Raw genomic sequence first — 21,572 nt, 5'->3', positions numbered from 1 at the left:
ACATGTATCTACATAGTTTCAGTTAGCTGACATTTTTACTAAATCTCTCACTCATGACAGATTTAATTTTCTTGTTAGCAAGCTGGGACTCCTAAGTTTGTATAGTCCAGCTTGAGAGGGAGTCTTAATATTTATGTAATGTACACGTGTACAGTCTCTAGCCAAGTATATACGTTAGATTTTTTATGTACAGTAAACAACTTTACTTTACTTGTAACTCGAGAACTTCAATATACAGAATATTTTCTATTTATTTTCTTTCTCTTTCGTAAATCTAGAATTCCAAATTCAACATTTTGTTAGACTCGTCAACCCAATTCCTTCCATTCAACACAAACAATATTTGAATGGGTAATCAATTACCAATCTAAGTCCGGCCAATCCTTGATTTCCGACATTCCATGTTTTGAAAACATAGAATGTAATTTGTGTGGTCAGTCCTCGTCTTTATCTGTACAATTACTCTTGATTTCCTGCCGAGAGTAGCTTGTGAAAAGCAGCTCGTCCCCCGGCCTGTCTTGTCTAATTACTAGAACAATGTCTAATAGCGTTTAGCCATTTAAGTTCATGTTGGACTTGCCTTTTTGGATTTGGCTTGCTTCCTAATTCATTGATTTCTTTTTTATTTTATTGGGTATGATGGATTGTGATCAAATAAATTAGTTGATATGAAAAACCATTATATAATAATCAAATATAAGAGATCCTATTAAACCATTTGTACACATAATCATCAATTTAAAGTCCCAAATTATGTTAACTTTCGTTTTTGAGAAAGTTTGAACGTATGCGTTTTAAGGAATGTTATGCATCAGTCACTATTCATTTTCACACTCTATATTTACAGCTTTTTCATAGGTAGCAATAAGTGTGGGGGTGTTTTTCATATAGTGTGAAGTATGGAGTGGTGAATAATGGCTGATGAGAAGAATTTTTCATATATAAATATAAATATAAATAATTTAATTTAGAAACAATATTGAATAGAGTTTTTAAACTCCTAATTTAAGATCATCAAGTGCAAGACTTGACGCCTAATTAAGAATGACTCGGGAAATAATTTCTCACGAAGAATAACAGGGATCATTGAGGGCCCACGACCCAGTACCCCAGGGCCAGCTGTTCTATAAGACGAGTCAGGCAGTTGCCTAAGGTCCCGCTCTGAAAGAAGGCCAAAAAATGCTAAAAGTTAATTATTAAAAAAATTTAGAAAAATATCTAAACTAAATGATGTTAACCTTGAAAATTGAAAAAAGCCAATTCTTAATTCTACGGTAAAAAAAAAAAAAAATAGACGTTAATAAGCTTTATATAGACTTTACAACTACATTTAGAAAAGCTAAAAATCACAATAAAATTTCAAAAAAGACGTTTCTATCTATCTGTCAAAAAAATTTCATAACATTTCAAGAACTCTCCTTTTACACCTGAAATTTATAAATTTTATTTTATCTCTCTTATACTCTAGACTCTAGTCTACAATTTCTAATATCTAACTCTCTTGCATTCATCTTGCTCGTATTTGGTACTGATAGCCTCTCCCATCGTTGCATCGCACTTTCAGAGGTTGAGCGGCATCTCTATTGTGCTATGGTCGATGAAGGTAAAGGTAAAGTCGAAAAATTGTGTTATATATAGAGAAAAATTTTGTGATAATAAAACAGCCACGTGACTTGTTTTCTAGTCTCTAGAACATCCTTTGGTTTATATTTTTTTTTTTTGGTCTTCTTCAAGACTTCAACCGACCGACTAGAGGTTTCATAATTGAATTTACATAACCACATGGCCCACGTATTGCTTGACTTTTTTGTCAAATTTTGTTTTTTTTTTTGTCAATTTCTATAATGTATAATTTATTTCTTGATTTTGAATATCAGTATTAATATATTTTATTTTATTGTATAGATTAACAATTTTATATAAAAGTGATGCTCATGTGTTATATAAAAGTGAATCCCATTTGCTAAATCAAGTTCTATTATTTTATATTAATATTTATTTTATTCTAGAATATTCATAAGTATAGTAAGAATATTCTAACCATATTATCAATTGAAAATGAAATATTAGAAGAAGTTGAATATAAAAATTTAATTAACAATTTTGTATCTAAAAAAAGAAGAAGAATCTTTAAATAAAAATATAATTTGATACAAGAAAAATATCACATTTTAGCTTTTCGACTCAAAATCTATTGAGCCGGTCCTGCAGTTCCCTTGCTCCCAAATTCCAACAGCTACTTTTCCTAGCATTTTCTTTCCCAGAACCAGAATAAATCGGTGGAAAAAAGAAAAAAAAAAAAAGAAAACAATATTATTCATATCCAAACCAAAAACCACGTAAACTCCATGGTTTTTTTTTTTGGACATCACGTCCTTTCTATTGAAAAAGAATGTCTTCCGCGAAGATTCTAGGAAGTTTGTCGACGGATTCCTTGAAGATGCTAACTAGTTTAATGAAAGCCATAATAATGATCACACCCACATGCTTATACAAGATACCAACGGCAACAATGCTCTCTCTCTCTCTCTCTCTCTCTCTACAAACGGAAGAAGATTTGTAAAGCGTCTCAAAACCACATAATACCAGGATAGTTTATACATGATTGCCAATTTCATTTATATATAGGTGTCTGGAGCATATATAACATCTAGTCTCATTTATTCCCTCTTGATAGAAATTTGTAGAAGCTGCCAGCTTGTGGGAAAAGAACTATAGCTTTGGAGTTTATAAAGGAAAGGGAATGGATGCTAGGCTTCTAGAGGCAATTAGGGCAAATGAAACGCCCAAATTAATCAGTTTGTTTAAAGCAGATGAAGGAATTCTTGAGCAGAGAACAGCTGACTCCAAGGACACAGCCTTACACCTCGCTTCTAAGTTTGGACATGCTGACATGGTGTCCGAAATCATTAAGTTGTGCCCTGACTTGATTGCTGCTGAGAACAAGATGCTGGAGACTCCGATACATGAAGTTTGTCGCCAAGGGTCTGCCAAGGTCTTGAAGCTGCTATTAGAGGTCAACCCGAGAGCTGCTTGTAAGCTTAACTGTGAAAACAAGACTGCATTTTTCATGGCTTGCAGCCATGGCCATTTTGACGTGGTGAATCTCCTCTTAAACCAACTTAGAATTATGGGTTCAAAGGAAAATCTGCTTGACCGAACTTGCATCCATGTGGCTGCATCGAGAGGACATATGGGTAGGTAGCAGATCAAATTTTTCTTTACTAAAAATCACTCATTTTCCTGAAGTTGTGAAATTTTGACATGAGATTTTACATGTTCATGATTTTTTTTTTTTAAAGTCTGCTTTGTGATATCTATTAAAATCAAAATTTCTGGTGCAGATATTGTCAGAGAGATACTAAATGCGTATCCGAACTTTGCTCGAGAGATTGACGAGAATGGAAACTCGCCATTGCACTATTCTTGTATCCACGGACACAGGGAGATAACCTGGATGCTCTTGAGGCGTGACAAAAATCTTGCTCTGCAATATAACATCAATGGTTACACGCCACCGCATATGGCATCAATGAACGGCAAAGTTTCAGTCCTGGAAGAACTTGTGCTGATGGCTCCAGAATCATTGCACTGTGCTACGAATGAGGGAGAGACGGTCTTTCACCTGGCTGTGAGATATGGCCAGTACCATGCTCTTGCGTACATGGCTCATGCTTGCAATGCTACAAATCTCATACATCATCAGGATCAATATGGTAACACCATTTTACATCTTGCAGTTTCTGGTGGGAGACATCAGGTAATTAAGAAACGAATGTTGATTTCAATCTTTTATATATTGTTGCGAAACCAAGAACACTAGATGTAAAATAAGACAATACACGATGATTATTAGAATATAAATTAAATAATTAAATATTTTTGTTTTCGTTAATTTAAATTAATAGAACAAGAGATGATTTAATACGATATCACAGTTATAGAGATCCCGACTTGGAATCCTAAATACACTCTTTACTCTCATTTAATTAAATATCCCTCATATTTAGTCTACTTATTAAGAATGAGTACTCTAGCTTACACATGAAGTGGAATATTATAATATAATCTAACTAATAAAATTTATTTCTTCTTGAGAGCTTAAAGGGACGTTTGAGACAAATGATGATTTAGCACGCCCAAAGTGGCATGTATAGCATGGATTTGTTGGCTCATTTTGCACGTATGATTGCAAATAGAAATTATGTTGGTGTCCCAGCTTGTTATTGTATCTTTTCTTTTTTCACAAATAGCTTAATAAGGTCGAGTTTCTGTACTTGAATTAAATCCATGTATTGTCACTCTGCTCCTGTGTCATGTTTTCGGATTGATTTTGTCTTTGGTATTATGCTAACCGTATGAAATTAGCGTAAAAATGCAAAATTTTGTGTCTCTCATCTATTGTGGTACTTGTGCTCACAAACAGGTTTAGGCATTAAAGCCAATCATTGTAATTTGTATCCGTACTTGACATGAAAACATCTCTCAATTGTACTCTTGATTTCAACTTTGTTACAGATAGCAGAGTACTTGATCAACAAAACAGAAGTGCAGATTAATGTTAGGAACAGTAAAGGATTCACCGCACTTGACATACTCAACCAGGCCAAGGATAGTACCGAGAATCGGCATCTTGAAGTCATGTTTGTTAAAGCCGGTGGTAGAAGAAGTATCGAACTGTTGTCTCCACCGGAAGCAAAAAAAACCAACGTTCGCATTGGCAATGAATTGGAAATGTCCATTATGAATCAAATGGTTTCTTATGAAAGCAAGAGCTCTCCCCCATTCAGCCAGGGAACCAGCTCTAGAGCTTCATCACCACAGGATCAAGAAGGGGTGACATTTGACCATGAAACATACAAACGAGAGTCCTTATTCCCAACTAACATGCGACAACACAAGCAAAAAAGGCACCATGAAAATGTAGGGGAGCGTCACAGAAGTTACAGACATAAGCAGCATGCAATATACATGGAAGCATTGCAAAATGCTAGGAACACTATCATACTAGTTGCTATTTTGATCGCAACAGTTACTTTTGCTGCTGGAATTAACCCTCCTGGCGGTTCGTATCAGCAAGGAGAAATGAAAGGGAAGTCGATGTTAGGGGGAACATTAGCGTTCAAGGTGTTTGAGATAAGCAACAACATTGCATTGTTCACCTCCCTCTCCATTGTGATTGTTCTCGTCAGCATCATCCCCTTCCGGAGAAAGCCACTGATGATACTACTGATGGTGGCTCACAAGGTCATGTGGGTAGCTGTGGCATTCATGGCAACAAGTTATGTTGCAGCCACATGGGTGGTAATGCCAAAAAACCAGGGGACAAAATGGGTGTTCGTCACGCTTCTAGCAGTTAGCGGTGGCACCCTGGGAGTGGTGTTTATTGTTCTGGGTGTGACTCTGGTTGAGCACTGGCTGCGGAAAATGAAGTGGAAGAAACAAAAAAAGGATAGAGGGCAGGGAGTTGCAGATCCTGACTTGGAAAGTCAGAACTCACATGTTGAGAGTTCATACCTACAAGGATGTCACTCCTACTGAATTGTTTAGTTTGGATAGATGGGGTAGACATCTGGTTTGGAAATGTATTTTACTTGCTTGCAAAATGCAATCTAGGATTTCCTCTTTACTTAGTTTTTTATTTCCAAGAAAACCATTTCCTCCGTACATGCATACTCCAGTAGTTTAAATTGCACGCCATTTGCTGTCATTATCTTGAACGATAGCACCAACTTCTGTTTAAAAACTTGCCAAAAATAAATAAACTTCTGAAGAAACTTATTTGCAGTTCATAAGTATTTTCTACACACTTCCCGAATGCCTAAAACTTATTTTCAGTTCAGTTTGGTTTCTCTCTCTCTCTCTCTCTCTCTCTCTCTCTCTTCTGGGCTTATTACATCTCCTGTCTTAACCCAACCTTGTTTTGTCGTTAGGCCGGATTTGTTCCTATTCAGGCAGCCCATTATACACCCATTTATTTAGTCACCTATTTTGGAGGAAAAATGTTAAAATTTATAAAGAAAATTATAAAAATAAAGTTCAAAATCCAATATTACTTGATATAATATATTTGATTTCTTTTATAATAAAATAACTGTATAACCTAAGATATTATATTAGGCCATATTAGCTTATAGGTAATAATTCTATAATCCCTTTTTAGCAAATCCGGCATTTCTTATTTGATGTGAATTCCAAAACCTGTTTTTTTTTTTTTCTTTTTTTAAAAAGAAAACCCGAATAACTACAAAGTTTATTCAGAACCATATGTCATCACAGCCCTAAGTATAATTTATGGAAGAGAAATACTGTAGTCACAGCAGTTGGATAAGTCTAATTAAATCATATCATTGACATCGACTCACGGGCCTCAATATTGGAAAAATCAGCACAGCAAAAAGAATAAAAGTGAAAATAAAAGAGTACACATACGCACTTAATGACACCAAGAATTTAACGTGATTCGGCAACTGTCTATATCCTCAGAAAATAGCTTCATTAATAAATAGCTTCACTCAACTCAACTCTCTTCTTTTCTTTCATAACTCTCCGGATTCCCTCTCTTTTCTCTTCTTCTTACATGTGTCTGAGGCTCTCGCTGAGAAGCCTCAATTTATAGGCACCTGATGTATCGTCTACCTGTGTGAATGCATTAAATTGTTGCATTCAATTGGCAACTTCAAATGCAGTTGAGCAGCCGAGCAGCAATTGTTGACTGCTTGCTTGGGCATGGATTTCAACACTCAACAGCCGACACAAATGGTTCTTTCGTCTCTGCTTCGGGATTCCTTTAACACACTCATGTCAAATGGACTTGATAAATGGCTTGGGTTTTCTTCTTCCATCATCCATGTCCATCGTACGGATAAAAAGACACGTTTATCATCATCTCAATCATCACTCTCACTTCATCCCCTTATATGCTATTTGATTTTTCACGTTCACGTTGTATTTATGGCACAATGGTATATTTTGCAAGGCTCAAATTCTCCCAAATGTTGCAACACTACTGGTCTTCCTTGAAGATGCTTAGAAATCGGTGGCTGCATCAAGCGGGAAAGGGTAGGATTATTGGAAGTTGTAACTCAATGGATTATACAATTCAAAGAAGTTTCCTTAACCGCGTTTTTCAAGTTTATATATATATATATATATATATATATATATATATATATATTTCCTTATACTTAAAAGCCGCTGGTCTTCCTTGAAGATGCTTAGAAATCGGTGGCTGCATCAAGCGGGAAAGGGTAGGATTATTGGAAGTTGTAACTCAATGGATTATACAATTCAAAGAAGTTTCCTTAACCGCGTTTTTCAAGTTTATATATATATATATATATATATATATATATATATATATATATATATATATTTTCTTATACTTAAAAGCCGCTATAATTGTGAACAATAATGAACAGTAATTGGTGTTTTGCGCGTCCCTCTCTCCATCCGCATCCTTCCTCACGGCAAAATCACAGTAAAATCACCACAAAAATACCACAAAATAAAAAAATCACCGTAGAAATCATCACACAAATCACCAAATCAACACACATGTTTCACACAAATCACAAATCAGGATTTTCGGCTGGAGATTAGGAAGGAGGGAGAGTCTGTGAGAGAGTGAGAGAGAATGGGGCCATGGGTGGTTGGGGTAGGTCGATGGTGGTCAGAGAAGGCTCATGACGGTGGCTGGACACCGTGGGTGGCGGCGCACGGATGTGGAAGTGGGAGAACCTGTGCGTGAGGGAGGTGGACTTCACCGGCGCACGGTGGGGTTAGGCAGAGGAAGAATCGGCTTGGAGAGGGGGGCAGCGTACCACGTACGCGCGAGCTGAGGGAGGAGAGAGAGAGAGGGGAGGGAAAAGTGAGGGAGAAGGAAGAGGGTCTGGGTATTTTACCTTGTTCTTTTGTCTTTGAGTCTTTAAAACGATCTAACGGTAAAAGATTAAAATATTAATTTAAAAATACGTAAACATTAACTTAATTAAAATACTGAAAAAAATTAAAGTAAAATATTATTTAAACTAACACACAGGAAGATTTGGATTTGATAAAGTGCGGAAAAATACTGTGAAAAAAATTAGAAAACAGAACCCAAGAGAGCACAACCGTAATTATAGCAAGTCATACAGGGGCATAAGCGGCTCATAAAGTGTCAAACAAAAATAAAATTATATAAATAATTAGATTTTTTAATATAATTTAAATTTCATAATATTCTAAATTAATTAAAATCATTTAAATAAAATAATTTTCTACCATTATAATATTTTTTGAAATTTTCAAAATAGAAGAGACTTACTTTAATGATGAAAAAATGTGAGAATAATATAGAAATAAAAGACTGTATTTTTTTAGTACTCCCTAAGCCATTGAGTGGTATGGTTGAATTCTACAATTCATATATTTTGCTAAGAAAACTATTTCTAGAATATCTAAAATCTTTTAATTTTCATATTACTCATATTACTGTAACATTTATTTTTGCAATTTTCGTAGGAGTTTTTGTGGCTTTACATATAAACTGCTACTTTGGAGGAATTGACTCAGAATTTTACGATTGGGTTCTTTTTGTTTCCTAACTATAATGTGTTTTTCTCTATCGATACATTATCTTTTGCACTCCAATAAAATTAATTCAGAATTTTCTATATTTATGCGGTGAAGTACTATCATCATCACATAGATTCTCTGCATCTCTTTTCACTTGTCAGGTGCAGAAATTGAGTTCATAAAAAATTCTCCATATACCACTTCTTTTGCTTATGATTACGTTTTTTTTTTTTTTTTTTTAATAACACAAAGCATGTTTATATTTTATAAAATAACTTGTTTTTCATTCAACCGGGCAAATGTGCCTCGCACATTGCCCAACTGCTAGTATATATATATCGTAGCTTAGTTGCAGAAAATGGACCAGTGGCAACACAATCTGTCCAGCTGATTACATCTTCCTTCATTTGTAGCCTTCATAATTTACTAAATGGATCAAAGGCTTTTAGATGCGATTGCAAAAGCTGATAAGCGCGCTTTTATGAGTTTAGTTAAAGAGAATGAAGAAATTCTTGAACAAAGAACAGCTAATACCTTGCACACGGTATTGCACCTGGCTTCAAGATTCGGCCATCTTGATTTGGTCACGGAAATTGTTAAGTTGCGCCCTGACATGGTCACAGCTGAGAATAGCAAGCTGGAGACTCCACTTCATGAAGCTTGTCGTCAAGGGAATGTCAAGTTGTTAGTGTTGCTACTGGACACTAATCCCTGGGCAGCTAGTAAGCCAAACTCTGACCGAAAGAGCCCATTTTTCATGGCTTGTATTTATGGGCATCTCAATGTGGTCAATCTTCTTTTGAGGAGGCCTTGGGTGCAGGGATTGGAAGAAGATGCTTCTGATCAAAACTGCCTTCATGTTGCTGTGTCAAAAGGCCACACGGGTAACTTTTCCCAGCTGAACACGTTACCAATTAATTTGAAATTGAGAATTCCTCTACTCATCAATTTATACGCCCACTTGCTGGTAATATGTGAATGACTCAAATGTGTAGATGAGTTTTGTTGTAAATTTCAATTTGCTCAGCTATATTCTGTATGGTGTAGTGAAAAATTAGAGCTGCTGGTGCAGGTATTGTTAGGAAGATTGTGGAAGCGTGCCCAAACTTAGCTCAAAAGATTGACACTAATGGGTATTCGCCATTGCATTGCTCTTGTAATAGAGGGTACTGGGAGATAACAAGAATGCTCTTAAAGCTTGATGCAGATCTTGCTCTGCAATTCGATAATGATGGTTACACGCCTTTGCACTTGGCTGCGATGAATGGCAACACGGCAATTCTAAAAGAATTCATGTTAATGGCTCCAACATCTTTTCAGTATCACACAAAAAAGGGGGAGACAGTTTTTCATCTAATTGTGAGATACAACCATCACAATGCTTTCTTATACTTGATGCAAGTCTTCAATGATACCGATATCTTCCACTGTCCAGATCAATATGGTAACACCATCTTGCATATTGCAATCTCTGGAGGGCACGATCAGGTGAGAACTTAAAAAAACAATGATTCCTGCTACAACTGATGGTTGTGAAATTAGAATGGCCTTTCACAGAATAATGTCTATGTTGGGCATGTTTTTGACTCATGTGAAGTTCCAAACTTCTGCTGATGAACATTCAATAGTTTTGCTTGACAAGTCATGTCCACAGCTATGCCTGTTTAATACAGATGTGATGATTTATACTCGTGTCATAAAGGTTGACCACAATTGTAGATAGACACTGAAGATAATGTTCTTTTGCGCATGCGCCTGTTTCCTAATTAATTAGACTTACGGAAATTCGAATTTGTTACAGATAGTGGCCTACTTGATCAACAAAACAACAGTTGATATCAATTTCCAGAATCATAGAGGACTCACAGCCCTTGACATCCTCGGCCTGGCCGGAGGAGATTCCCGAATTAAACTGATACAGCATCAAGTAGAGAAGATGTGTGAAACCCCAGATAATATCGCACCTGTGGCTGAATGCTCCTCAAGGCAGACTAGCGGTACCCTGTCCAGTTCCCTTGCCAGTACGCTAACAAGTTTAGGACAACAGAAACATCTCAGCAAAAGAAGGCAGGAAGAACTAGCACAACTTTATAGATTCAACCAAAACAAGCAAGATGAGGTATACAATGAGGCGGTTCAGAATGCAAGGAACACAATAATACTTGTGGCTGTTTTGATTGCCACAGTTACATTTGCAGCTGGGATAAGCCCTCCCGGTGGGATCTATCAGGAAGGAGCGCTCAGAGGAAAGTCTATCTTATACAGAACAACGGCCTTCAGGGTATTTGTAGTAAGCAATCAAATCGCATTGTTCGCATCGCTGTGCATCGTCATTGTTCTAGTCAGCATCATTCCTTTCCAAAGAAAACCTCAGATGATGATGCTGAGGTTGCTCATAAAGTCATGTGGGTAGCTGTGTCATTCATGGCAACAGCTTATGTTGCAGCGACATGGGTCTACATCCCGCATGGCAAGGAAACAGAATGGATTTTTGTGGTGTTGGTGTCGATTAGTGGAGGAACTCCGGGCACAATCTTTTTTGGTTTAACTGTGAAGCTTGTTGAGCATTGGTATCAAAAAAAGAAATGGAAAAAAGAGAGAAAGAAAACGGGGGACCGGCTTGCAAAATTGCATTCTTTTAATTCTGATCTTGAGAGTTCCAGTCGTCGAGGATATCACTCATTCTGAAAATTCTCACCACTGACTGTGATAGGATATAAGCTGTAGATCATAGCCCTGAAACGCTGGATTTTTTGCTTTTTTTTAAAGTGCAACTGTAATTCTCTGAGCCATTGGAGCCCTCAGCCAAGCTCCTAAATCTTGAAAGCTTGTTTCCGGGGTAATAAAGAGTTTTCCAGGCAACTTTCAGTTTACATTTAGCTAATTTAGCAAGTGAAAATAGTATGCAATGCTCAAAAGAAAATCAAATACCATGTTATGCTAAATGGGCTAAGGTACTGACTGAATTGTAAAGTTCAAAATAAACTAGAGGCTGTTTTAAATACAATTTTCCAACCTTAAAACTCCCAAAATAATTAAATTAACAATGTTCAATATAAAATGCACAAGTCAGAGGCAAATCTTAAGGCACGATTGATTCCAACAGCCGGAATCCGACGCACTAAGAAAACCAACTAAAACATATGAAAATAACATAACAATAAGCTATGCTGCAGAGCATAGAAAAGTCACAAATGTAGCAGTAACAGCCATAAAGACTGAACGAAGTGTGACTGAAACTTGAACTCCCGAACTTGGTGACGGGGAAGGAGAGGGCCCCTCGTCTAGCGCAGGCGGAAAGGCAATGGATGGAGGAGATGGAGAGATTGGGTGCTGAGACATCACATCAATAAACAACCGCTGGCCGTTCCTGCAGTGATCAGGAACCCCACTAATGAAGTAGAATGGCCCCGGCCTATCAAGCTTGAGGACACTCTTCCCGTTGTTAAAGGCAGCGATTGGCTTGCTTGTGTTGCAGTGGTAGTATTCATATTTGCTCACCACAAGAACTGAATCATTCTTGTACTCAAAAGCTGTGCCAAAGAAAGAAAAAAGAAGGGCAAGAAATTAAAATAAATATCAGACTATTCGACTCGGGAAAATCAAGCACTGCTTTTTCTTGTTTTTGGATGACTATTATAACTGCTGTCTGAGTTCAAGCAAAATGATTACATAATTTCTTATATTCAGGTGCTCTGACCCCGAATAATTACTTGTTTTATCTATGATAATAAAAATTCATTTATAAACTACGCTGAACTCTGATAACCCAGAAAACCACAAAAACAACCGGAGCTTTCCACACCACTTTCTCGTAAAAGATACACCACCGTTAAAAGAAAGGAACTCGAAAAAACAAACTCACTCACAGAGAGAATCTCCAACATGAAATCTGTTCCTTGCGGCCCATTGACTGTAAAGCGAAGTGTGGTTGGCATCGGGTTCAATCCAACCCAAATCGTCGCCCACTTTGAATTCTTCCACAGCTTGAACCGGCACGTTTGTGGCGACCAAGATTGCCATTACAGAAATGCAGAAGAGAGCAAAAGGAGATGCCGCGTTTGTGTTCTTCATTCTTCTTGGAGACTGGAGAAGTTTGGTAATGCAATGCAATGCGGCTCATGAAAAAAGAGTGTTATAGGATGTATGGTAATGACAGTACTGGGTGGTTTTCTAGAAAGAAACATGGTTGGCGGTTATTGTCTAGTTATTGAGTACGTGCCAAGGTAGTTACCGTTAGATTCAAAAAGTGCCGCGAAACTAATTGGATTCACCTTTGAGAGGAAAGGGGAGGAATGGAGAGTCAAGACTGGAGATGGCTTGGGTGGGGGGGCCGTCTACGGTTTTCAACATTTCAAGAACCGTCAGGATCGTATTAGTCATTTTAAATACACCGATCTGCACTATTTTGCCTCAAAAGTCAAAACTCTTTACATATAAATATTTTACACCGATTCCAATTCACCTTTTATTTATTTATTATCTCTCGGATGAGACAGTAGTAGTAGTACTCAACTGGCCAGCCGCCAGATCATATGATTCAATTAATTAAATATGAACTTGAATTTAATTCATCAGGGTGGGGGGCAAAACAATAGAACATATATAGTCACCAAAAAAAGACGAACCAATTGCAGAAATCTCTTCCAAGCGCAAATGAAGGGACAAAATGATGTGCCTCAAAGCTCTAGCCATTCTGTTCAAGTATCATATAGATTCAGATGCATTACATAGCTCCTCGGCAAACATTGGATATTGATTAAGAACAGGATTGAAGGATAAATTGGTGTGGTGTCAAAATTCTCTCAGATTTATTCTTGGCATGCCTGCTGTACTGGTATATGATCAATGGATAGGCTCCCGCTATCTGATCAGTAGGGCTAAAATAAAAATAAGCAACCATTGAAGACAATGACCATATGAAACGCCACCAACAGATAAATTGTGCATTAATGACTCTGCTCAATCCAGCAACCACCAACCTGGCGCTCATGCGCCATTCCAAGATCAAAGATCTAACAGATAATTTTCTGGGCACCTTGCTCACACGTCGCTTAGTATAGCTGCTTTCTTTTGGTTCATCATCATTTCCTGGAACTTCAATCCTTTTGCTGTCCGGATGTCAAGTATACTTGCTGGCATTGGTTGGAGGGAACCATGCAACTCAACTAGGCGTAAAAATTCTTGTTTGGTCAGACTTTTCTTTTCAACAAGTTCATTAACCACAGCATCCATAAGCTTTCGGTTTTGCTGCAGAATCTGTTGGGGAAAACAATGAATTGTGATTTTCTTCAGACAAGGATCTCAAAAAAAGATTAAAAAAACAAAGAGAAGAAGAAGCTTCGTAATAAAACTTCCTTCACCTCTTTTGCACGTTCATAACACAAGTTGACTATCCGCAATGCCTCCAAATCAATTTCCTGAAATTTGATTTGCATTAAAATGCTTTAAGAATACAATCGTCACCATACATTACTAAAAGCTGCAAACAAGTTTTTTCACCCCAAGTCCAAAATTGTGTTACAATTTAAGACACTTTAAACTAGTTCTGATCCTTAGCTACGTGCTTGTATATCTCTAAAAAGGAAAACCTTCACCATTTTAAAAAGGCACACTTTACCATCAGAAGATGTAATATTTAAAGGGCCCTAATTACCTCCTTGAGTGAATTTCACAAAGCAACTAGTGGAGCCATCAAACTTTGAGAGAGAGAGAGAGAGAGTCATTACGTTAATTCGATCAGCCACCCAGAAATCTGATAATCCATGATGTTTCTCAGAGAGGCCGCCAAGAACAAGAGTCCTTGCTTCTGACCTAGCATTATCTGCCGTTTCGGCCCATATTGTACTCAACTGGAGATAAAAAAATGTTAGTAACTGGATCATCTCAGACAATAGAATCCAGAATGAAAAAATGATAATATAAAAAAATATAGATCTTGATAACCACTACATAACAACTTCCATGACATTTAAAGGCTTGCTTACCTGATCCCCACCATACCAAATCTCATCAGCTGCACGTGGTGCTAGTTGAACAGTGATATGGTCCAGGAGGGATTGCCGGCTGCATGGTATTGGAAAACACAAGTGACAAGAAAAACATAGAAAAAAGAGAATAAGGATGACATTTAATACAATTCCAACAAGAAACTGAGTGAAGAAAAGATAAATTTACTGAAGGGAACATACCCTGTAGTGCACACCTCCCTTAAAGGGCATTGCATTATTGGATTGAACAAAGGTTTATATTATTGTACACTAATTTTGGAACTATTTTAAGGTCCTTAACAACATTATTCTTGCATAATTCCTTACAGCTTATTTCAAAGGAAAAAAAGTACCAAGAGATATGAACACATACGTAAGCATTCCTTCATTAAATTTAATAGGATCCATTTTCATTCGAACATAACCCAATTCCCTACCAGCTCTAGGAGCAATAGTGACCTGCACCAGCAAAATAAACTGTCAATTTTCCAGTCATTGTTACACAAATAACAGGAACATTAATCTGGACGAGCAAGAACCAAATCAGGGACAGCTTAAATGGAATCAATTTTATTGAATCCACCTCAATTCGTCAAGTTCCACATGTATCTTTTCCATCATCCTATCTTATAAAAAATCATAATTTCTGCCACATTTTTATTTAACATTTCCTTCTTCACTACTACCCATCCTGCAACCAATACGCCTCCCACCAATACATACAATAAATAATAATAAAATAAGGCATCCACTAATAATGGCGTAATAATGTGTCTTATGTATAAATATAACAGCAATGGTACGAAAAATCAATCTCTTCTATTGTGCATTTCTATTCTTTTAACTTAGGCAGTTAAATTCTGGTTCTGTTTGAATTTAAGACAACTAACCTGCTGTGGTACCACTTGCTGAAGTTTCCATATGAACTAGACATAAAATCATAAATTCTACACTGACTCATGCAAAATTAATTAATAAATGCCTAGAAGAACATAAAACTGACGTTTATTGGTAAACTGCTGCACTATTGCATGGTTGGAAATGACAATTTGGTAGAGACCAAGGGGGAGAAACTCAGAAGTCAATTCCTTTGTGTTTAATGTGGTGTATAATTGTATTTGGACAGAAAGGAATCAGACCTTTGAGAGACATGAATTACCTGTAATGAAGATAAAGTTTATGTTGTCTCTTTACACCATGGCAACTGCCTCATAATCTTTTTCCAATTTGTTGGAGATATTTCATATTACAAATTAGATGTCAGATTTTCTTAGGGTGTCTCTCTAAGTGTTGGGACCCTTGATGTTCTTTTTAAGAAAATTTATTACTTTTTTTTTATACGTTTAAGGATTTTTTTTTTTTTAAGAAAATTTATTACTTACAAAGAAAACGTAACTTTACAGGTCTACAATAAGAAAAACACTAATGGATTCAACTCAGTCCCATTTCTGACCAAAGAATAATAATATAAATGAATTATATGCCAGAAAAAAAGTGAAAATGCAGGAGCTTAAGGACCATACAAACTCAATATTCTTAAGATCAGGAAAGTTCACAGCTACAACAGCCATTGCTGCTTCATTAATTGCTACTTGCTTCCATGTCTCTGGGCTTCTCTCCTTTCTATCTAACATTCCCCTTTCTTCTATTTGTGCAGCTTGTAACAAGTCATCAGTAGTGATCTGCACAAGTGAAATAAGTTCTTTACTGACACAATAGTTTAAAGCATAAGACTTCATAAGTATTAAAAATGCTTAAAATTAACAAACCAACTACCCCAAAATGTTGTCATGAATGGTGACGTGCAGTTGAAAATTATGTAAGTTCATCTTTTTTATGAGTGGAAATGATGTAAATTCATATAATTAAATTTTATGCAAAAAGAGTGGGGAAATTTTAAATTAGAAATCTTTCAAGATCATTTATCATCTATTACTACATATACATATAGTCTCGTATACTTGGACTCTTGCCTATTCTTATGATCAATAAAATCTAGTTTACCGATAAAAAAAACTACGGAAGCATGGAGCTCTACCCTTGTGAAGCCACATTATCATCTCCCAACCCAAAAATTTTGGAACTTCAAAGGTCTCCTCACATGTGAATTGCAGCAGCCCTTTCTCATTGCCTATAATCATTTTCTTCATGGTAATTATAATGATGTTCGGAGCTTATAAAAAAAAAATTATAATGATGTTCAACAAACTAAGATCGTTCAATTACAAGTGATTATATTGTATTCAAGAGAAGTAACGGTTCAGAAATTACCATTTTTTTCTTATATGATCTAAGCACAACAAACTGAGCAAAAAAATGCAATACATAACTATCGGTGAAGAAATACGTGATGCTAAACTGACTATTGATGGGACTCTATGCTTAACGTGAAAAAATTATATTCAAGTTCAACATATAAGCCTCACATAACTATCAATTAAAAAAAAAAACTGAGAAAGACTATAGAAACACGACTAAACTCATTAGCTTCTTGATTCACAAATATTGGCTTCTTGATTTTTTATATATTCAAGATGGTATAAGATAAGCTAAAACACTTTCTATATGTTTAAAAAATTTTAAAACAAAAACCATTTTAAACAATTTTTTTAATTAAATATCTTAAATTTATCTTGTGGAACTAGTTTCTCTAATGTGGAATACTCGAGAACTTTATATTGAAGGTGCGTCCTCGCTACATAACCATCAGATTATTTACCAATCTATGGATAGGGGATATAAACGTTACACACATAAAGTTTGCATTATAATCATTTTTTCTTTACATTTTTTTTTTTTCCTTTCATTTCTGTATAACTACACTCAATGCCAAATGTTTAGAAAATGAGGCAGTACCTCAGTTCTTCCATCACGTATCATATTGATAGCAGCAACCTCAACTATGTTGGCGAGCTCTGCACCAACCATGCCATCGGTCATACTGGCGACAGCCATATAGTCCACATCTTGAGCCATAGGTTTCTTACGAGCATGAACCTGTAACCAAGGAAATGTAACAATTTGGAAAAACATAAAACTACTAATTGATAGCACAAAAGTATTGAAGGGAGACAAGAATGGCAACCTTGCAACACCACAAATGCAGTATTCAACATGTAAAGAAGATGCGGGTTAGTAACCAATACCTTCAAAATTTCAATACGACCAATAAGGCCAGGCTTGGGGATATATATTTTCCGATCAAACCGCCCAGGTCTTACAAGTGCTGGATCTAGAATATCTGGTCTATTCGTGGAAGCAATGGTGATCACTTCCCCTCTTCCTTCAAATCCATCCAAGCAGACAAGGAGCTGTAACACGCACATCAATTCATAAATAGGAAAAAAGTACAACATCTCTGAAATGAAATATGCTCTAACCAACCTGATTAAGAGTAGCATCACGTTCTTGTCCACCAGAACCCTTAATCAGACCACGCTCCCTTCCTACCGCATCCAGTTCATCGATGAAGACAACAGATGGAGCCTATGCAAAACAAAACAAACATAAGAAAAATGTGCAGTTGTAGTAAGAACATTAAAAGCTGAGAAAGCAGACAAGTGTCGTGAGAGATGACAGAAAAGAAAAGGAATTCATATTGGAGAAAGGAGTGGCATCAGGAAAATATAACTGCTATCTGTACACAGCAAATGAAGATGAGGATTAAATGTCAACACTTGATACCTGGTGATGCAAGAATGTTAGTGCAATTGGATAACCAAACCTATTACAAAGAACGTGATTCACAAGTAGAGAGAGAATGAAAGAGCTGAAAACAGCACATACATTTTCCTTTGCTTCTTGGTACAGTGCTCTGACACGAGAAGCACCGACCCCAACATATATTTCCACAAACTGAGAGGCAGAAATTGAGAAGAAGTTTACGCCTGCCTCCCCAGCCACAGCTTTTGCCAGTAAAGTCTTCCCCACACCAGGGGGGCCACAAAGAAGTATACCACCTGATTAAGAAACGAACTCTACCTAAAATAAGTCTTGCGGAAAGCGCAAAAGGGAAAATCCCTTGTAGCAAAAACATACTAATTGATAATTAAAGGGTCCTTCAAAGCAGGGAATGGCCAGAGATTATATAATGAGGAAAAATACAGTATATGTATATATATCTTCTGAAATGTGTGCTTATATCTTCTGAACAGGGCCATGGTAGGATGCTCCCCCAGGTTTAAAATTCAAACCCTTGGGTGTAAACAATTTCTAGGGGCCTCGTCCCATCAATAAAAAGCCCATAATTTACCTAAACCGTTTAATGTGGGCACACTACACAGATTTAACTGAGTAAAAGGCATGTTGCGATTACAAAGCCTCTAAGTTCCTCATCATCAAAAAGATAATTCATTGATCTGTAGGCCAGTTTGGGCACAAAGCAAAAACATAGGTACTTTACTGTGCCTTTTTCTCAACATTCCCATTTAGGAACCAAGACACAACAATATTCTTATTGTTCAAGGTTAAAGGGCTCAATTTTTTTTTTTTTTTATAATTAAGCATAAGACTTGATTAATAGAAACAATAGGCATAGCCCAAGAACACATTCCACTTTTACCTATCAATTTTTTATAGTTAAAAGATGTTCTATTAATGGGACGGGCTCAAATTGGACCTATAAAGCATCAATACCTATTTTTCTACTCTCAAATTCTTGGATGAACTACATCGGCAATAGTCACAACTTGGAGCAAAAAAGGAGTGGATATTCATCTGATCAAAATATGTCAAATACACAATTTAATATCATTATGCTCGCTCCTACTTATCAAAAAATATCATTATGCTCGCTCCTATTCCAGTCTTTAGGTATTTACACCAAATAGAGAGCAATACAAAACATCTGTAAATGCAGCTATAATGCCTTCCAAACATGTGTCAGATTAATATTTTTTAGCAATAGTTCAAACCACTCTAACAATATCATATAGGCTTAGCAGCAGTGTTTTGGAAAAATCTAACCTGGTATTTTCACTCCTCTCCTCCTATACATTTCTCCATGCGTGAAAAACTTCACAATTTCCTCAAGCTCAAGACGTATTTTGCCGAGCCCCGCAACATCTGAAAACTTGACGTCCACACCTCTCTCTAAATACTGTGGCAACCTCTTATTATGTGCTCGTCTAACACGAGCCCCCGACTTCATAAACTGCATAGCCATCTTCAAATAAGGATTTTGCTCACCTCTCCCTTGCTCACTCTCCTCATCATCCTCACCCTCAATTCCATCCATCTCCCTCTCCAACTCCCTCATTTTCTTCCTCTCCTCTGCCTCCGCCTTCTCAATCTTTAACCTATCCTCGTAATCCTTCTTCTGCTTCCTATAACTAAGTACCACCGTCCTGTAAAATATCACAAAGAAAACCAATCCAAGCGCACCGGCCACATTAGGATCCTGTGCTAAATCCGCCCACATATTGCCCATCCTCAAGTAATTCCTCCTTGCTGCTTGCAAGGACTCCTCGTGCTCCTTCTTCCTCAGCTCCATCTTCCTCCTCCTCTCCTCCTCTTTCCTTTGCACCCTTATCGCCTTATCCATTGCCTCCCTTTCCTTTCTCATCCTCTCTAACCCTTCCATCTTTTCCCTTTTCAACTCCTCCCTAATTCTTCTAAACTCTAATGCTCTCTTCGACTCTTTCTTCGGACTCGTGAACCTCAGCAAAAATGCCGGCACATTCCCAAGGAAGCCCAAATATGGTGCCGGCACCTCCGGCCCCTTGAGTGGAGGCGTATACGCGTTGACACAGAGGGATTCAATGTTAAATTCATCCCAGGACTGCCAAAACCTCCTGTTGGCATCTAAGGACGGCAAAACCGTCCTTAAAACCCTAGAGTCATCGAGAACAACCAGCACCGGTTCCGTACGCTGCCGCAAACCACGACCACTACCCTGCTTAACTACATGCTTGAGCTTTCCCTCTTTCTTCAATTCCAACAGTTGCGTGTACGGAATGCGGTCTGATACAATTGGGAGTCCCTGTACCCAAGATTTGAGCTCTTCCGGGGTTAGGGCTTCGGGAAGTTTCGGCGTCGTTTTCTTGGACGACCGCTTTTTGACAGCGGCGGCTGCGGCGAGAGCTGGCTGGGGGAGAGAGCCGGAGATGATGGTGAGGGTTATGGAGAGATTGGATAAGTTGAGTCGGGAATGTTTCTTGGTTTTGCTGCAATTATCATTGTCGCCGTCGTTGTCATCACGAGAGGGCGGGGAGTGAAGTTGGGATGAAATTGAGGAGTAATAACGGAAAGGTTTTGGGGGTTTTGGGGTTCGGTATACTAAAGAGGAAGAAGAAGAAGAATAAGGAAGGATACATTGGCCGGCCATGGAGGTTTCAAGCAAATAGAAGTGTGTCTTTATGCTACATTCTTGAGTGAAGCTGGAAAAAAGACTCGGTGAGGTGAGCTTTACGGGTTATTTGCCAGCGAGAGACAAGGCACAGACTAGTACTACAGTACAGAGTCGAGACCCTCCGATGCCAGTTCGAAACGGCAACTCTTCCTTTCCATACTCTCGTCGTTTCCGTCGTCTTAATAAATTACAAAAGAATAATACTTGATAAGTTGATATTTAAAAAAGAATTCTAACAAAAAAAAAAGGATTCTAACAAATTATTCATGCATTATATTTTTTTTTTAAATCCTTAAATCATTCTAGCCTTCAAAATTACAAAAAAAAAAAAAAAAAAACTTATATAAAAATAATTATAAATAATTGTTTACATAATTTGAACTAATAAATTAAATTATAAAATTATTTTTATTGTATAATAGATACGATATGATATATTCTAATAATTTTTTAAGATTCTATCGAATCTTTTATAATTATTTATATAATTTTGTGTAATACATTAAATTGTATAATTATTTTAAAGGGCCAAATAGAATTATTCTATGTAATATACTGTATTCAAATAATTTTTTTAAATTATATCCGACAGTCATTAACAACTTATCATTTATATAAACTTCAAGATATTAAACGTGGGAGTGGCAAATCTCTTTCTAGATGTTAATTTGGGC

General features: G+C 36.9%; 3 protein-coding genes and 1 pseudogene across 3 annotated transcripts; 2 read left to right on the top strand and 2 right to left on the bottom strand.

The window, feature by feature from the left end:
* Positions 1-2,475: 2,475 nt before the first annotated feature.
* On the top strand, positions 2,476-5,541 carry LOC121258746 (ankyrin repeat-containing protein At2g01680-like). The gene is made up of 3 exons (XM_041160289.1): positions 2,476-3,197; positions 3,345-3,760; positions 4,519-5,541. Exons 1-3 carry the CDS (start codon positions 2,744-2,746, stop codon positions 5,539-5,541), a joined length of 1,893 nt encoding a protein of 630 aa, XP_041016223.1. The 5' UTR covers positions 2,476-2,743.
* A 3,363-nt stretch (positions 5,542-8,904) lies between these two features.
* LOC121258868 lies at positions 8,905-11,432 on the top strand (annotated as a pseudogene).
* A 122-nt stretch (positions 11,433-11,554) lies between these two features.
* Positions 11,555-13,026, bottom strand: LOC121261306 (early nodulin-like protein 1). Its single transcript, XM_041163616.1, has 2 exons — positions 12,429-13,026; positions 11,555-12,092 (listed from the first exon to the last, which is right to left on the bottom strand). The coding sequence occupies exons 1-2, from the start codon at positions 12,631-12,633 to the stop codon at positions 11,725-11,727; spliced, it is 573 nt and encodes a 190-aa protein (XP_041019550.1). The 5' UTR covers positions 12,634-13,026; the 3' UTR covers positions 11,555-11,724.
* Positions 13,027-13,139: 113 nt separating this feature from the next.
* On the bottom strand, positions 13,140-21,043 carry LOC121258006 (probable inactive ATP-dependent zinc metalloprotease FTSHI 2, chloroplastic). Its single transcript, XM_041159326.1, has 11 exons — positions 19,515-21,043; positions 18,336-18,508; positions 17,934-18,035; positions 17,696-17,860; positions 17,406-17,546; positions 16,073-16,231; positions 14,923-15,008; positions 14,547-14,625; positions 14,289-14,411; positions 13,923-13,979; positions 13,140-13,818 (listed from the first exon to the last, which is right to left on the bottom strand). Exons 1-11 carry the CDS (start codon positions 20,872-20,874, stop codon positions 13,603-13,605), a joined length of 2,661 nt encoding a protein of 886 aa, XP_041015260.1. The 5' UTR covers positions 20,875-21,043; the 3' UTR covers positions 13,140-13,602.
* Between the last annotated feature and the right edge of the window lie 529 nt (positions 21,044-21,572).

Source organism: Juglans microcarpa x Juglans regia, chromosome 1D (assembly GCF_004785595.1).
Source record: "Juglans microcarpa x Juglans regia isolate MS1-56 chromosome 1D, Jm3101_v1.0, whole genome shotgun sequence".
Taxonomy (NCBI): Eukaryota; Viridiplantae; Streptophyta; class Magnoliopsida; order Fagales; family Juglandaceae; genus Juglans; species Juglans microcarpa x Juglans regia.
Note: the sequence above shows the minus strand (reverse complement) of the source record. Positions and strands in the feature narration are given on the sequence as shown.

What these genes read in the sequence shown, in the direction of transcription:
- LOC121258746 (XM_041160289.1), top strand. Translation starts at nt 2,744, where the DNA reads ATGGATGCTAGGCTTCTAGAGGCAATTAGGGCAAATGAAACGCCCAAA. An exon ending in TGCATCGAGAGGACATATGG is followed by an intron (nt 3,198 to 3,344) that starts GTAGGTAGCAGA and finishes TTTCTGGTGCAG; the next exon opens with ATATTGTCAGAGAGATACTA. An exon ending in TTTCTGGTGGGAGACATCAG is followed by an intron (nt 3,761 to 4,518) that starts GTAATTAAGAAA and finishes ACTTTGTTACAG; the next exon opens with ATAGCAGAGTACTTGATCAA.
- LOC121261306 (XM_041163616.1), bottom strand. Translation starts at nt 12,633, where the DNA reads ATGAAGAACACAAACGCGGCATCTCCTTTTGCTCTCTTCTGCATTTCT. An exon ending in TCATGTTGGAGATTCTCTCT is followed by an intron (nt 12,093 to 12,428) that starts GTGAGTGAGTTT and finishes TCTTTGGCACAG; the next exon opens with CTTTTGAGTACAAGAATGAT.
- LOC121258006 (XM_041159326.1), bottom strand. Translation starts at nt 20,874, where the DNA reads ATGGCCGGCCAATGTATCCTTCCTTATTCTTCTTCTTCTTCCTCTTTA. An exon ending in GTCGTATTGAAATTTTGAAG is followed by an intron (nt 17,547 to 17,695) that starts GTATTGGTTACT and finishes CCTTGGTTACAG; the next exon opens with GTTCATGCTCGTAAGAAACC. An exon ending in TTTAATGAAGGAATGCTTAC is followed by an intron (nt 14,626 to 14,922) that starts GTATGTGTTCAT and finishes AATACCATGCAG; the next exon opens with CCGGCAATCCCTCCTGGACC.